The following is a 16,392-nucleotide window of genomic DNA, read 5'->3' on the forward strand; positions in this document are numbered from 1 at the left end:
CGGCTGGGACCCCCTACCCGCACACAGTCCTTTAGCAGTGCACAGGCAAAAGGCCCTCTCGTTTGCATAAGAGAGGTTTTTATAGCCTCACACTTACAAGGGTGCAGGTCATCTAGGTTACCTTCCTATTCTCTATACGGCAAGGTATTGGGACCTAACATGTCCATTGGTTCATTTAAACATAAAGACTATATACGTTATGTAGCGGGAAGGAGATGGCACGGGGAGGCACTGGCGGGAAGCATCGGGCCATAAATCCCAGGGGAGCTGGTGGGGGGCAGGAGGTCATAAATTCCGGGGGAGCATAGCAGGCAAGCAAGCAGCCAGAGTACAGAAGACTCCAACTCCGACACTTGCGATAGAGCTGAGATGAAAAGCCACAGGGGAGGGGTGTGGGACGCAGCAAGCCGGCTTGGTGGGGGTGGGGGTGGGGGGGCAGTTTTCTGCCCATCTTTTCCTGCCCCCAGCCGAATGTGAAGTTGCTGGCATAGCTGTCAGCGTGGGGAAGTGGCTCAGCACTTGGGTGTCATTGTCATTCCTTGGTTTGCGTGCACCAGGGTCTCAGATCCGCCTGCTGCTGGAGTCTGTAAATTGAGGATCTGCTTGGTGGACAGGGAATGGGAAAGCCTGCGTGATGCTGCCCCCCACCCCAAGCTCCCAGTACACCCAGTCCCAGTTTTTCTGAGCCCTGAGATTCTGCTCTGCCACTAGGATCTGCTTAGAGACCTCTGATGCCCTTGGCCTCGCTGCTCTTAACATTGGAGAGAGGCTGGGTATCAGCAAGAGATACACAGAAAGGGTGGGCACAGAGGGACTATGTGAGAAGACTCGAAGATCTCTGGCCACAGGCATTTCAGCCACAGGGAACAGCAAGGCCAAGAGCCTGGAGGCAGGAGGACAGCTGGGGGCGTGACCAGCTCAGGTCTCATGGAAACGTGGGCACTTGAGGCTGGAGGGTCAGCTGTGGAAGATGAAGCTGGGGAATGACCCTGGGCGATGCTGGCTCTGGTCACCAGCCCGGCCCTCGCCCTCTGCTTCCCTCTCCTTCAGGTGAGCCCGTAGTTGTCTATTAGTCTCCAAATCCAAACTAGATCTATCACAAAGGTTTTTTGAAACCAGTGGAGCAGTGTTTCTGAAATGCTAATTTGTAAGCACAACAGCTGGGCTCTGGATGGACCTGTCTCCAGGAACACAGAATTTGAATTGAAGTTTTGTCCTGGGTAAGAACCTCAAGTGACAAGTCCTCTAAGCCAGGATAGCGCCTGAGGGTGTCCTGGTTTTCGGTTTCCTCTGGAAATTTATTGACATTTATCTAATTGTCTTCCATCCAGTCTTAGGTTGCCCATGATATTTAAAGGAGAACAGCAACAGGACTGTATAAAATAACTTCTTGGGGCTTGGTGCTGTGGCGTAGCAGGTAAAGCCGGCGCCTGCAACGCTGCCTGCATCCCATATGCGCGCCGGTTCGAGTCCTGGCTGCTCCACTTCCCATCCAGCTCCCTGCTGATGCACCTGGGAAAGCAGCAGAAGATGGCCCAAGTACTTGGGCCCCCTGCATCCACATGGGAGACCCAGAAGCTCCTGGCCCCTGGCTTCAGCCTTCCCCAGCCCCAGCCATTTGTGGCCATTTGGGAAGTGAACCAGCAGATGGAAGATTCTCTCTCTCTCTCTCTCTCTCTCTCTCTCTCTCTCTCTCCCTCCCTATCTCTCTGTAACTCTGCCTTTCAAATAAATAAATCCTTAAAAAAAAAAAAGTAACTTCTTAATCACACAGTCATATTAGTTTAATGCCCATTTTACTCAAAGCACTCTAAGAGGCTTGATTTGATGGATTTGTTTATTTGGGGGAAACACAGCACAGTCACAGTAAACAGAGTTAGGGGTAAAGCCTGAAACATAGAAAAGAAATCAGCTGCTTCTCTCCAGGGCTGGACAAAGGCAGGCATTTGACACAGAGGTTAGACACCAGCTGGGACACTTGTGTCCCATATCAGAGTGTCTGGCCTCGAGTCCCAGCTCTGCTTTGGAGTCCCACTTCCTGCTAATGTACACCCCAGGAGGCAGCGGTGATGGCCCAAGGACCTGGATCCCTCACCCTTTCATGGGACGCCAAGATTGGGTTTGAGGGCCGGCACCATGGTGCACTAGGTTAATCTTAGGCCTGCGGTGCTGGCATCCCATATGGGCGCCGGGTTCTAGTCCCGGTTGCTCCTTTTCTGGTCCAGCTCTCTGCTGTGGCCAGGGAAGGCAGTGGAGGATGGCCCAAGTGCTTGGGCCCTGCACCCGCCTAGAAGACCAGGAGGAAGCACCTGGCTCCTGGCTTAGGATCGGCACAGCTCCAGCTGTTGTGGCCATTTGGGGGGTGAACCAACAGAAAAGGAAGACCTTTCTCTCTGTCTCTCTCTCTCACTGTCTGTAACTCTACCTGTCAAATAAACAAATTAAAAAAAAATCTTAAAAAAAAAAAAAAAGACTGGGTTTGGGGCTCCTGGCTCTGTCCTGGCCCAGCCATGATGTTGCAGGCATTTGGGGAGAAAACCAGCAGATGGAAGATCTCTCTCTGTCTGACACTCAAAAATAAAAACAGGCCTTTTGACTAAGATCAAGTATAGTAAAAATAGACAATAAAAGAAAACTCAAACATTATTTTAAAAATAAGTAAATATTTTAGACATTGCAGGCCAAGAGGCAAAATCAAGGGTATTATATAGATATGTATACAACAAAAGAGAAAACACATTTCCACATTCATGAAATTCTATTTAAAGTATATCATGTACAGTGTTTTTTGAAATACAGGTCTATTAAGGAAAATAATGGAATTTTAAAGAAAATTTATTTATTTTATTTGAAAGAGTTATAGAGAGAGGAAAGACAGAGAGAGAGAAAAAGAGAGAGAGAGAGAGAGAGAGAGAATCTTCCATCCCCTGGTTTATTCCTCAAATGGCCACAACCAGAGCTGGGCCAGACTGAAACCAGAAGCCAGGAGCTTCTTCTGGGTCTCCCATGTGGGTACAAGGGCCCAAGTACTCGGGCCATCCTCCACTGCTTTCCCAGGCACATTAGCAGGGAGCTGGATTGGAAGTGGAACAGCTGGGACTCCAGCCAGGGCCCATATGGGATGCCGATGTTGCAGACAGCTGCTTAACCAACCTCACTAACTTGATGAGAATTTTCATTAGTTCTTTCTAACACTTCTTGGATTTTCTTGATTTTATGTTTATGGTCATATTTCCTGCAAAAAATATCAGTGTCTCTCCTCCAATCCTAACACTCCTCGCTCACCCTTTCCTTTTCTTTTCTTTCCTTTCCTTTTCTTTTCTTTTCTTTTCTTTTCTTTTCTTTTCTTTTCTTTTCTTTTCTTTTCTTTTCCTTCTCTTCTTCTGATAATGCTCTAGGAAGATTTTAGACCCTGAATCCTTATTTTCTATGCCAAGGACTAGCAAACTGTGGCCCATGCACCAAATCCAGTCCACTGCCTGTTTTTATACATCTCATGAGCCACAGATATTTGGTGTCATTGTGATGCTAGGAATGCCAACTTTCAACCCTAACCGAGAAAAATGTCATTTCAAAAAAACTCTTCCAGGGACTGGCGCTGTGGTGTAGCAGGTTAAACTGCCATCTGCAGCGCCAGCCTCCCATATTCTCATCAAGTTGCTAGAGAGATCAGTGTGCAAAACTCAATAGCCTGTTTCTATGCCAGCAAAAAAAATTTTTTTTAAGATTTATTTTATTTATTTGAAAGAGTTACAGAGAGAGGTAGAGACAGAGAGGTCTTCCATCCTCTGATTCACTTCCCAGATGACTGCAATGACCGGAGCTGTGCCAATCCGAAGCCAGGAGCCAGGAGCTTCCTCTGGGTATCCCATGTGGGTGCAGGGGCCCAAGGACTTGGGCCATCTTCTGCTTTCCCAGGCCACAGCACAGAGCTGGATCAGAAGCGGATCCGGGACTAGAACCGGCATCCATATGGGATGCCAGCACTTCAGGGCGGGGCTTTAACCCGTTGCACCAAAGCACTGGCCCCACCAGCAAAACTTTATGGCCATAAATCAACAAGAGAAAATAAAAATCTGTGCAAGTGTGAAAAATTTAACAACCAAGAACACACAAGAAAATCACCAGGGAGAAAATCTGAAAACTTTAAGAAAGGACACAGGAGATGACCTGAATAAATTGAGACTCTGGATGAGTTCATGTTGAAAGATTTCTTTTCTCTTCAGGTAAATGTATTAATAAACTCCCAAGGAAAATTTGGATTGGATTTTTAGAGGAACTTGTTAACTCATTACATAGTTTATAAGGCTGAATAAAATGAAAGCCCCTTTACAGAGGGGTGACAAGGTGGTGCAGTGGTTAAACCACTGCTTGGGGCGCCCACATCTCATACGGTTTCTCCTCCTATCCGGTCTCCTGCTAATGCACACCCTGGGAGGCAGCAGCGATTGCTCAAGTACCTGGGCCCTGCCACCCACACGGAAGCCGAGTGGGGTCCCAGGCTTCCCGTTTCAGCATGTGCAGCTCTGACTATGGAGGGCATCTGGAGAGTGAACCAACAGATGGGAGCCCTGTCTGTCTCTGTCTCTCTGCCTTATAATTAAATTAAAAAAAGGAGGCAACTTGCATGACATCAAGATAAAACCATTAAGCAAAAATAAATCAGCAGGACTGTGATATTGGTGGCCAGTTGATCCAGGGCACAGGGGCTGCCCTGTGTACATACTTTTTTTTTTTTTTTTTTTTTTGACAGGCAGAGTGGACAGTGAGAGAGAGAGACAGAGAGAAAGGTCTTCCTTTTCCGTTGGTTCACCCCTCAATGGCCGCAACGGCCGGCCCACCCCGCCAACCCAAAGCCAGGACTGGCGCTGGCCCCTGTTTTATTTTTGCTACACAGTTTACTCTTGCATGTATTAAAACTGTAGACCCTTGGGGCAGGCGCTGTGGCGCAGCAGGTTAACACCTTGGCCTGAAGCACCAGCATCCCATATGGGTGCCGGTTCCAGACCCGGGTGCTCCACTTCCGATCCAGTTCTCTGCTACGGCCTGGGAAAGCAGTGGAAGATGGCTCAAGTCCTTGGGCCCCTGCACTCACGTGGGAGACCTGGAAGAAGCTTTTGGCTCCTGGCTTCGGATTGGCGCAGCTCCGGCCGTTGCAGCCAACTGGGGGAGTGAACCATCAGATGGAAGACTCTCTCTCTCTCTCTCTCTCTGCCTCTCCTCTCTCTGTATAACTGGACTTTCAAATAAATAAATAAATCTTAAAAAAAAAAACCTGCGGACCCATTATTATTAGGATAATTTGTAAAATGTTGTGCCAGATGTTGTGATTTTGGATCACCTGTATTTCCACAGATATTCTTGAGCCTTATTCTGGGATACAGTCACACGAGTTGGAAACAATTTGATCCATTTGAATCTTGTTCTAGTACTTGGGTAGGATAAGAAACAGCGTTAAATCCAGGACTAACGAGTTCTTACTATGGAGGCAAAAGACTTTTTTGAGTTTTGTATCCAATGCACTATGAGTAATGAAATTGTCCACATTTTTCAGAATACACATAAAAATAAGTTCCTTGGGAGTGGACATTTGAAGCAGTGGTGAAGATGCCATTTGGGACACCTGCATCCTGTATCAGAGCGCCTAGGTTTTCGTCCCAGCTCTGTTCGCAAGCCCAGCTTCCTGCTAAGGCACACCTGACAGGCAGCATATGATGGCTCAAGTACTTGGATCCCTATCAGCCATGTAGGAGCACCGGATTGAGTTCCTGAACATGGCTTTGGTCTGGCCCAGCCCTGGCTGTTGCAGCCATATGGGGAGTGAATCAGCAGATGGAAGAGCTCCTTCTCGCTCTGTCTCTCTGTAACTCTTGCCTTTCAAATAAATCCTAAAAAAAAAAAGGAAACCAGGAAGCAGAAAACAACACCCATATCTCTACCACCCAGAAGCACCAACTCCTAAGATTTTGTCCTGTTTTCCCAGTCTTTTCATCAATGCAAATTCTGTTTTAAACAACTACAGGAATACAAACCACAGATGTAGACAGAGTCCCCTCTGAGTACCACTCCTTGTCTCATTTCCTTCTCTCACTTCTCAGGTGCTAACTGGAGCACGAACTAGGAGATGCCCCATGAGTCCACTTTAATAATTTAATGCCTTGCTCTTTAGGTGTGGACCGCAGAGTAGCCCTGTTGGCACCACATGGGGGCTTGATAGAAAGCAGAATTTCAAGCTCCGCCCATGCCTACTGACTCTGAGCCCAGATTAACAAGATCTCCATACACGCTGCATGCTATGAGAAGCACTGCATTGTCATGTGTGTAGGCACTCATAAAACATGTACTGCATTCTTGTGTGTTACTTTATATATATATATGCTGTCACACACTGTACGTGTCATTCAACAACATCTTTTTGCTCAACAATAGGCTTCTGAGATCTAAAAATACTAACATTAATCTAATAATACTAAAACACTAATACATTCCCTAATAACCTTTTGAAGAAAATCCACATATATGTTGTTGATTAAAAAAAAACTGTTGTCACATTAATATGTTAGTAGTACTGATTTATTTCAAACAGGTGTAACTGGAGATGGCCAGAGACACTTACTAGCCACTACTTAAACAACAACAACAAAAAATAAGCATGCACTGATTTCCTAGAGGCATCACAGTCACAGAGAGTGTATACTTCCTGAAGAAAAGCAATTATTGCTGATGGCTATAACACCGATTGTTACACACTTAGGAAAAAATAGGGAGTTTGCAAGTCCAGGAGTCTCAATGGCAATGGAAATGTTCAAAGCAAACTAAAGGAGCAAGGATACGTTTACATGAACAGGGCAGAGGTGGCGAATGAGGAGGGACAGTCAGCCCAACTTGGCTTGAGGTCCGTGGTCTTCACATTGTCAAGGAAACTCGCCAGTAAACATGTCCAGGCTTTTTTTTTTTGTGAGACATAAAATATTCCATATTTAAGAGGCCCTCTGTTCAAGTAGGTCTTCCCCAGACAGTGCAGTGTCTGACTTTATCATGAGTTTTATTTGCCAGGTGTAGCTCGAAGAATATGAGCTATGGTGGAGACTTAGAAGTTGAAGCAATTGCTGGCGCCGCGGCTCACTAGGCTAATCCTCTGCCTTGTGGCGCCGGCACACCGGGTTCTAGTCCCAGTCGGGGCACCAGATTCTGTCCCGGTTGCCCCTCTTCCAGGCCAGCTCTCTGCTGTGGCCCGGGAGTGCAGTGGAGGATGGCCCAAGTCCTTGGGTCCTGCACCCCATGGGAGACCAGGATAAGTACCTGGCTCCTGCCTTCGGATCAGCGCGGTGCGCTGGCCGCAGCGCGCCGGCCGCGGAGGCCATTGGAGGGTGAACCAACGGCAAAGGAAGACCTTTCTCTCTGTCTCTCTCTCTCACTGTCCACTCTGCATGTAAAAATAAATAAATAAATAAATGAATAAATAGAAGTTGAAGCAATTGACAGAACTTAATAATATGGGAGCAATTTACTAGAAGAAGGAAGACATTTATCTTTCCCCACTGCTCTTCCATAAGACTGAAGCAAACGGTACTTCTACCCTTCCAATTTCTTGTTCCAAAGTCCTTGGGGACTTGGTTCCAGCCCCGCACAGGTACACAACATCAAACCAGGCCTAGCTTGGTGTTTCCCAGAATTTCAGGCTGCACCTGCATAGAGTGGACCCTGGTTCTTGTCCAACAATGTTAATACCCTCTAGCCAAAGACCACCACCAGCATAGCTGCCAATAACGAAGCTGAGTTTACCATTGCAGCTAGGAAGAGCACTGACTACGGGGACCCGAGAGCAGCTCAGTGAGACCGTGACAGAAAGAACCCACTGTAGGGTTTGGGGGATTCTTTTTTTTTTTTAAGATTTATTTATTTATTTATTTGGAAAGCAGAGTTACAGAGAGGCAGAGGCAGAGAGAGGTCTTCCATTCACTGGTTCACTCCCCAGATGGTCGCAACGGCCAGAGCTGGGTTGATTGGAAGCCAGGAGCCAGGAGCTTCTTCCAGGTCTCCCACATGGGTGCATGGACCCAAGCACTTGGGCCATCTTCCACCTGTTTCCCAGGTCATAGCAGAGAGCTGGGTTGGAATTGGAGCGGCCAGGTCTCCAGCCTGCGCTCATATGGGATGCCGGCACTTCAGGCAGTGGCTTTACATGCTACGCCACAGCGCTGGCCCCAGGGTTTGGGGTAATTCTAACGAGACTTTAGATTGGGTGCTGTCAGTGAGCAGGAGAAACTATGATTGATGTCTCGATCAATCTTATCTATAAAGGGTGGAGAAAAACACGAAGATAGATCTGCAATCGGAACGGAAGTAGCTGTCACTCATTTTAGCCAAGAGACAGACATATTTGTTGATTGCACAATAATCTTGTAATTAGGATCTCAGCATGACGCTGTCTAATGCTGATGCTTTATGAGACTGTTTATGTCCAACGGAACAGCCTAGCCTAGCCATGAGCATCAGGCCAGCTTGCGACAGCATCTGAGCCCAGATGTGGGTCAGGCTGGCTCCAGGGTCTGAGAGACTGCTTTTGTTCTTTCTCAAACAGTTATTGGTGACTGCTTTGCTGCCGGCTTGTTTCTGTGACTCTAGGAGGGGGAGAAGCGCTGTCCTCAAACTTATTCAGCCTCTGCTCTGTACATCTTCAGCCTGCGCTCCTGCTTGGCCCTTGGGATGGTTGCCCCAAAACATGTGCGGGAGACTCAGATCTGTCCTCAGATCCCAGGGGGTGGTGCTCTCTGGTCTATTTGTCTTCAAGGCTCCCATCTGGTTTTTCTTTTACTTTTTTTTTTTTTTTAACCGTTTGCCTTCTCTGTAGAAAGGCATTGCTCTGTTCTTATCTACAGACATTTCCATCTTGCCTCTGAGTGTTCTTACTATTCCATGCCCTTGTCTGCAGCTGCAGGGATGGGTTTTACTGTGAGTTCAGGTTGCCATCCTGATCTGGCTGAGAGTCTCGCGTGCCTCCTGCTAGGCTGTCACTTCCTGATGCGTGGCGCAGTCCAGCCTGTGTGTGACAATTTTCTAAGCGTTCTCGAGGACATGCTGGTGCATGTACTTCAGGGCATCCTCCCAGCATGATTGGTTGGCCTCTTCCATAGTTCCGCCCACATTTCAGCAAACCGGATCAAGTACTGGATCTGGGAATAACAACCTCAAACTGAATTCAGTCTTCTGATATAGAGGAAGATCTATACTTAGGGAGCTTCAAAGACTTAGAAAGTTTTCATTCATTGATGGCAAGGACACAAGAACTTGAGCCATCACCTGCTTACCTCCCAGGATGTGTCTGAGCAGGAAGCAGAATTCGAAGTGCAATTGCTGAGACTCGAACCAGGCACTCTGAGATGGGATGCAGGTGTCCCATGCGGGACCACTGCACCGAACACTCACCCCTGGGGCAGCCTTTGTGTACAGCAACCCCCACCTACATCTTGCTCTGGCCCACGACTTCCCTGTAACTGGTACACTGTTTTTATCTACTGGTGTTGGCAAAGGATCATAAACAGGGAAACATCTTTCATTCCCCTCTTACCAAAGCCTTTTATTCCTCACCCCCAGCCAAGAGAAGAGGTTGATAACATTCAGCCCCCTCGGTGTCTCCTAACAGCACCAAGTACAGGTGGCTGAAGACAGGAATTGCTCCCATTTGGTGGCGCCCCATTCAGCATGCTCACAGTTGAGGCAAGGTCTTTCAGGTGTGTGAAAGGACACAGAGCCCATGTCCTGAGATGGACGGTGGGAGGAGCTGGGATATGGACACACATCCTTAACCGCTGTGAGTTGGCATCAGCATCGGCAGCACCTCCTCACCCCTCTCATTGCCTCTGCTGAACATGGGAATTCCAGGGTGGAGAAATGATTGAAGTTAGTCTCACAGTCTTTTTTTTTTTTAATTATTTTATCTGTTTGAAAGGCAGTGTTACAGAGGGATAGAGGGAGGGAGAGACAGAGAAAGAGAGATAGAGATACAGAGGGAGGGGGCTTTCACCCACTGGTTCACTCCCCAAATGGTCGCAATGGGCCAGACTGAAATTAGAAGCCAAGAGCTTCTCACAGGTCTCCCATGTGGATGCAGGGACCCCATTAGTTAGCCATCATTTGTTGCTTTTCCCAGGCCATTAGCAAGGAGCTGGATCAGAGGTGGAACAGCCAGGGCTTGAACTGGTGCCCATAAGGTATGCTGGCATTACAGGTGGTGGGCTAACCTACTATGCCACAATGCCAGCCCCATTATATTCTTTTTTTAAAAAAATATGTATTTATTTATTTATTTATTTGAAAGGCAGAGAGAGAGAGAGAGAGAGAGATTGATTTTCCATCTGCCAATTCACTACTCAAATGCCCACAATGGCCAAGGCTGGGCCAGGCCAAAGCCAGGAGCCTGGAACTCCATCCGGATCTCCCACATGGATGGCAGGGTCCCAAGGACTTGGGCCATCTTCTGCTGCCTTCCCAAGAACATTAGCAGTGAGTGGATCAGAAGTGGAGCAGCAGCTGGGACTCAAACCGGCGCTCATACAGGACGCTGGCATCACAGGTGGCTGCTTAACCTACTGTGCATAACACCGGCCACGCAGGCCTTCTGTTATGGTGTGTGTGAATCCTGGGTTTATCAGGCCATAAGAAATGGGCAAGTCGCAGGACAAGCCACACTCCCAAGGACCTGGGGTCATGGATGGTTAATCGCTGCAGAGAAGTGAACACCCTGGGACGCAGAGGCGATTTGGAGAAGTCAGAAGGGGATGGCGAATGCACGGCCAAGGGAGTCCCTCCCTCGGGTCTCCCCACATCTCCCAGACACGGAAACACAGCACTCGATGCAAGGCGGCTCATTTATTGAGTGTGCAGAGGGAGAGCTTGTGCATGTAGGCTTCCCCTGGGTGTGGCAGACTCAGAAATCCCGACTCGACCTTTGATTGCTGGTGGATCGATGGCAACCAGGGATGTTCCTTCAGCTGCAGCACGCAGGCCTAGTGACGGGAATCAGACCCCAGCACTTGACACAGGAGGCGTGGGGGCGGGGGAGGGAAGAAGCTGGAGCCCAGGCCGGGACGCATGCACTTAGCCCTAAACAGCAGAGGGGAAAGAGGACACAGATGCCTGCTGAGCCGCACTCGGATTGAACCAAGGGTGAAGCAACATTCTAGTCCAAGGGGCTGACGGACTGGCTCTACGCCTGCACGCTAGCTTAGCCTATTTTCCACAAGACGGGGAGGAGGAGCGCCAAGGAAATGATTTTTTTGTTTTTCCTATTGCTTATTCCATTTCAACCTCAGCCCCAACTGAATCTATAAGAGAGAAAGGAATTCCGGGCTGGTTTCTGCCATCTTCAGCCTTAGAAGTTTGGAAGAGTTTCTGATGGGTTGAGGGATACTGACAGAAGCCTGGCTATTTTGGGTAACTACTTCCTTCATGCAAGTGGCTAGATGTCCGCGTATTTCATCTGAATGAAGCCCTATGATAAATCTGGGGTAGGAGACAGACGAGGAAGCTCGGAGCAGACAGGGCTGTGCTGGGATGTGACCCGAGGGTGTGCCCAGCCTCAGGGAAGACATTTGTGTCCTACACTGGAGAGTGGGATGACAGCCTGGCTTTGGGAACACGGATCCCCAACCCAGAGACACGTGGGCGTTTCGTACTCACACCCTCCTACGTTTTGCATTTTGGGCCTGCAGCCTTGGTTCCGTGTGGCCCAGTACTGGTTCCTGAGCCCTCCTGACCAGCCTGCTGCCCTACAGGACGCTTGTAAGGCAGATCTCCTGTCTTCTCTTCCACTGCTTCCAGGGCTGGGGAACCTTTGCTCCGTCCAGGGCCAGCTGGATGCTTATAGCGTCATTCACCAACCACACAAAATTGTCTGCTTAAAAATCAGCCTGCTGTAGATTGATTGAGTTTCGAGTTGCGCCTGTGATTGCCCCGGCGGGACCAGACCAGACGAGCTCCTGGGCCTTAGATGGCCCTCGGGCCAGAAGGTCCCCACCCTTGGCATTTTGCTCAAAAGCTCATGGAAGGATGGGGTCCTGAGTCCAAATCCCCTAGCTCCAAATGTCAAACTACACACTTCTCCCTCCCGCCACTGCCAGCTTCCTTTCAAATTATTTTTTTTTTAACTTTTTTTTCCCCACAGGTAGAGTGGACAGTGAGAGAGAGAGAGACAGAGAGAAAGGTCTTCCTTTGCCGTTGGTTCACCCTCCAATGGCCGCCGCGGCCAGTGCGCTGCAGCCAGCGCACCGCGTTGATCCGAAGGCAGGAGTCAGGTGCTTATCCTGGTCTCCCATGGGGTGCAGGACCCAAGTACTTGGGCCATCCTCCACTGCACTCCCTGGCCACAGCAGAGAGCTGGCCTGGAAGAGGGGCAACCGGGACAGAATCCGGCGCCCCGACCGGGACTAGAACCCTGTGTGCTGGCACCGCTAGGTGGAGGATTAGCCTATTGAGCTGCGGTCCCGGCCTTCAAATTATTTTTACAGTAATCTGAGCCCAAACCCCTACTGCTCTGCAAGGCGCTGGCCCACCCCCTTCCGCTGGGCTCCGAGATCACCAACCTGAAGGCTTAGGCGGCTCCGCCGTCTCTGGCGTAGAGGCAGCGATCTGCGGAGGTGGAACAGAACGTGTTCAGGCACCAACCCAGTGGGTTCCCCAGGAAGGACCCAGGTGATTCCATAGCAGGAGAACAAGGGGGCGGAATGTGGGTGTTGCCTTCCCTTGGGTGGCTCCTTTGGTCCCACGGGAATGCAGAACGCTACAGCCAGACAGCTGAACTTACCGACTTTGGTTAGGTCCAGTATGTTTTCCTCAACAATTCCACGTTCTTGACACAACTGCACAAACTTTTCCCTGATATCCGATCTCACATCCAGTCCTCGGCCTGCGGGATGAGTGACAGTAGTGCTGTGTCTTGTGTGTGAGTCCCGGAGGTGAATGGGGAGATGGGGCTTCAGACGCAAGGGGAAATGAACGGCACCAACTGGGGCTCAGGCAGAGGTCTCGGGGGTGGGACATAAACGTTATCCTGAATTTGACAACGTTGGGATACATTTTTGGCTCAATGCCAGGTTCCATGGTCTTCCCAACACCAAGCCTACAGGCTTACCAAAGGCGAGCACTTGTCTTTCCAGGGGTTGGGGGGAACATCCATGATGAGACCACTCTAAATTCAGGGTTTCTTCCTTCCCCAATCCCCACCCCAAGAAGAGTGGCAGCATGAAAAAACTCTACCGTAGAGCTCCATCAGCTGGAAACTTTCCCCATTGTTGTGATTTATGAGATGGAAAATAATATAGTCATCAGGGACCATGTCAAGGATGCTAAAGACATTGTGTCCATCATCTGTGGAGGGAAGAACACAGCTCAGAACTTCTTTGGTCCATGGGAAGCTATTGAAATCCTTTACCTGTTCTTTCCCAAAAACAAGTTCAAGTGCGTGTTCCGGAAAGGACAGAGAGGGAGGATGGCTAATGCCTCCTCTGTGCATCTCCTAGGCTACACGAGGTGACTTCTATGAAAAAGGATCTGCTAGGTAGACCTCCAATGGTAGAAAAATTTACCCACAGCAGCTCACCCTTGTCTTTCATGAGACCCTCAGCAGCTTTCTCAGGGATGTGTCTCTGACCTCCCTCTAAGTCCTGCTGGCATCACATACCCAGTGCGGCATCCTGAGAACTTAGCCATGGCAGTGACCACCACAAAGACACAGGGAGTGGGAAGCTGTCCTGCCAGTTGGCTGTTTTTCCTGAGAATTCCCTTGCATGGCAGGTGGTAGATAAGACCAAATCACCTTCTTTAACATCTGATGGTTTTATGTGCTGGGCATTGCCTTGTATAGGCAAGTTTCTTCCATACTGAACACACCAGGAATGCTGGCTCATAGATGCCCTGCATTATATGACCTAAATAAGCATTTATCTGAACTTGATAAAGATCTTGAAGATATAGAGCTATAGTAAATTCCTTGTAAATGAAAGTAGGATTTAGGAAGGAATTTGGGGGGGTATACTTACACTCAACAGTATATACATGGTTGTCTTCTGTTGGGTCACATGTTAAAAAAAGTTCAGTACATTTTCCATTTACACTGGAAAACAGAACAAATGGATGCCCAAGAGATATTAATGAGGCTGGTTCCCTCACCTTCTATTCTCGCTCGACTTTCTTATTCTATTTCTGAACATTTTTGGCACAATTATCAAAGAGCTCAGATTGATATTACTTCACTTGGTCTGACATTTGAAGAACTTACACAACTAGTTGATCATTCTAATAGTCCCCACTTATCACTTTACTATTCCTGTAACGTATCCTCTTGCCTGGATTGCTGACTGAGTGTTCGCCACATGCCAATTTCTCAAATGAGTGCTTTACAAATATTCCCAGACTTGGTCCTCATAAAAACCCAGAGAGAGAATGTCACCGTCTCCTTTTACCCACGGGAAAATGGAAATGGATGGCCTGAATATTCTTGTTCACATGGCTAGCAGGAGATGATTCAAGCTGAGGCCATTGATTCCATGTGTTGATGCTACCAGCATGTTATTGATGACTTTGACATCCCTCTGCCCTCTGCTTGTCCCACTCTCAATAAATTTATTCCTGTCACCAACTCCTGCCTCTGAATCTTTTCAAAAGCCTGGAGCCCATTGAGTCCTGGATCAATGCCCAATGAGGGACTCTGATTTTGAACCCAGACTCAGTATATGTGTGGTTACATGTGCACATACGTGTACCTATGTTCACATGTATATACATACACATGCTTGTGTGTGAGTAATACCCAGGCTTCCATTTTTCCCTTCCCAACTCAAGAAGGCCACACTTACGGTGTATGGAACTTAAAGGATAGAGAAGAGTTCTTCCAGACATGAATGTATTCCACAAAAACCCTCATGCTACCGTTTTCTTCTATCTTTTCCCTGTGGTCAGAGGCCAACAGAACAGAATACCACTCTCCTGAAATCTGCAAAGAGGTGAAATGATTGGGTAAGAGAACAGGAGAGGAGATGCCACATGGACACTTCTGTCCTTGAACCCTGAGCCAGGGCTCATAGTGGTGATGGAAGGGTGGGATTAGAACTGCATCCTGTGAGAAGGGAGGTCCCCAGGCACTGTCATCATTTAGTATGGCACAATTGCTCCTAGTCCAATGTCTGAAACCATGCCTTTAGTTTAACAGGTTAAGGACTCCTTGCCTTCCAGTAGAACCCACCTGACTTTGGAATTCTCCAAACCAGGAGTGGGTGTTTGGCGCAACAGTTAAGATGCTGGCTGGGACACCCACATCCGGCTCCCAATCCTAGCTTTCTGCTAATGTGCATCCTGGGAGACCACAGGAAATGGATCCTGAAGGCAGGTCCCTGTCACCCATGTGGAAAACCTGAACTGGGTTCTGGGCTCCAGGCATTAGGCATTGTGGGTGTTTGGGAAGTGAACCAGCAGGTGGGAGTCCTCTGTCTTTCTCTCTCTCTCTCTCGCTCTCTCTCTCTCTTTTTTTTTTTTTTGGACGGGCAGAGCTGGACAGTGAGAGAGAGAGAGACAGAGAGAAAGGTCTTCCTTCCGTTGGTTCACCCCCCAGATGGCTGCTGTGGCCGGCGCCCTGCGCCGATCCTAAGTCAGGAGCCAGGTGCTTCCTCCTGGTCTCCTATACGGGTGCAGGGCCCAGGCACCTGGGCCATCCTCCACTGCACTCCCAGGCCACAGCAGAGAGCTGGACTGAAAGAGGAGCAACCGGGACAGAATCCGGCGCCTCAACTGGGACTAGAACCCGGGGTACCGGCACCGCAGGTGGAGGATTAGCCAAGTGAGCCACGGCGCCGGCCTGTCTTTCTGTCTCTTAAATAAATAAGGAAAAAAAAAAAAAGAAGAAAATGAAGAAGAAAAAGAAGAATGCTTTGAAGCAGCCCCCACAGGCAAGAGTCGCCATCCTCGCCCACTCTACCTGGGACACTTCCGAGTGGCTGTGCGCATCTCCTTGCTTTGGGGCACAGATCAGAATCAGCCCCAGACACAGCCACAACAGCTTCATGTTGGCGGGGGTGTGTGGCGCGGGATCTTCCTCGGCTGTCAGGAAGGAGTCTGCCCGGCAGTGGCCTCTCTCCCCAGCTCCCCTGAGTTTATACCCTGTGGCCAGGTTATTTGTCTATGGGGCTCCAGCTTCCCTCCTCCCCTCCAGGAAATGGCCTTTCAGTCTCTGGTGGGAGGCCAAGGATTGTTCCTGCCCTTTTGAAACTTGGCAATCCCCTCCCTTTAATATGTATTTAGTGACCTTCAATTCTGAAACACAGTCTCAGGAAAAAGAGTGGATGGCTGGCAGTGCTGTCATGGGGAACCAGATTTTTAACTGTGGGTCTGGCTTGGAAT

At 48.9% G+C, this 16,392-nt stretch overlaps 1 protein-coding gene across 1 annotated transcript; it reads right to left on the reverse strand.

Moving 5' to 3' along the window:
- Positions 1 to 10,853: 10,853 nt before the first annotated feature.
- On the reverse strand, positions 10,854 to 16,156 carry LOC138842959 (major urinary protein 4). The gene is made up of 7 exons (XM_070063395.2): positions 15,971 to 16,156; positions 14,856 to 14,992; positions 14,040 to 14,113; positions 13,258 to 13,368; positions 12,806 to 12,907; positions 12,585 to 12,630; positions 10,854 to 11,106 (listed from the first exon to the last, which is right to left on the reverse strand). The coding sequence occupies exons 1-6, from the start codon at positions 16,055 to 16,057 to the stop codon at positions 12,593 to 12,595; spliced, it is 549 nt and encodes a 182-aa protein (XP_069919496.1). The 5' UTR covers positions 16,058 to 16,156; the 3' UTR covers positions 10,854 to 11,106; positions 12,585 to 12,592.
- Positions 16,157 to 16,392: the final 236 nt, after the last annotated feature.

The sequence above is a fragment of the Oryctolagus cuniculus genome, chromosome 1 (assembly GCF_051225735.1).
Source record: "Oryctolagus cuniculus isolate XC-2025 breed Fujian yellow rabbit chromosome 1, ASM5122573v1, whole genome shotgun sequence".
In the NCBI taxonomy this organism is placed as follows: domain Eukaryota; kingdom Metazoa; phylum Chordata; class Mammalia; order Lagomorpha; family Leporidae; genus Oryctolagus; species Oryctolagus cuniculus.

Excerpts from the sequence above, each read along its gene's own strand:
- LOC138842959 (XM_070063395.2), bottom strand. The coding sequence starts at position 16,057 with ATGAAGCTGTTGTGGCTGTGTCTGGGGCTGATTCTGATCTGTGCCCCA. Across the intron at positions 14,114-14,855 it reads TCCTTTAAGTTCCATACACC|TGTAAATGGAAAATGTACTG; the intron begins GTAAGTGTGGCC and ends TCTGTTTTCCAG. Across the intron at positions 12,908-13,257 it reads CCAGCTGATGGAGCTCTACG|GCCGAGGACTGGATGTGAGA; the intron begins GTAGAGTTTTTT and ends CTCATCCCGCAG.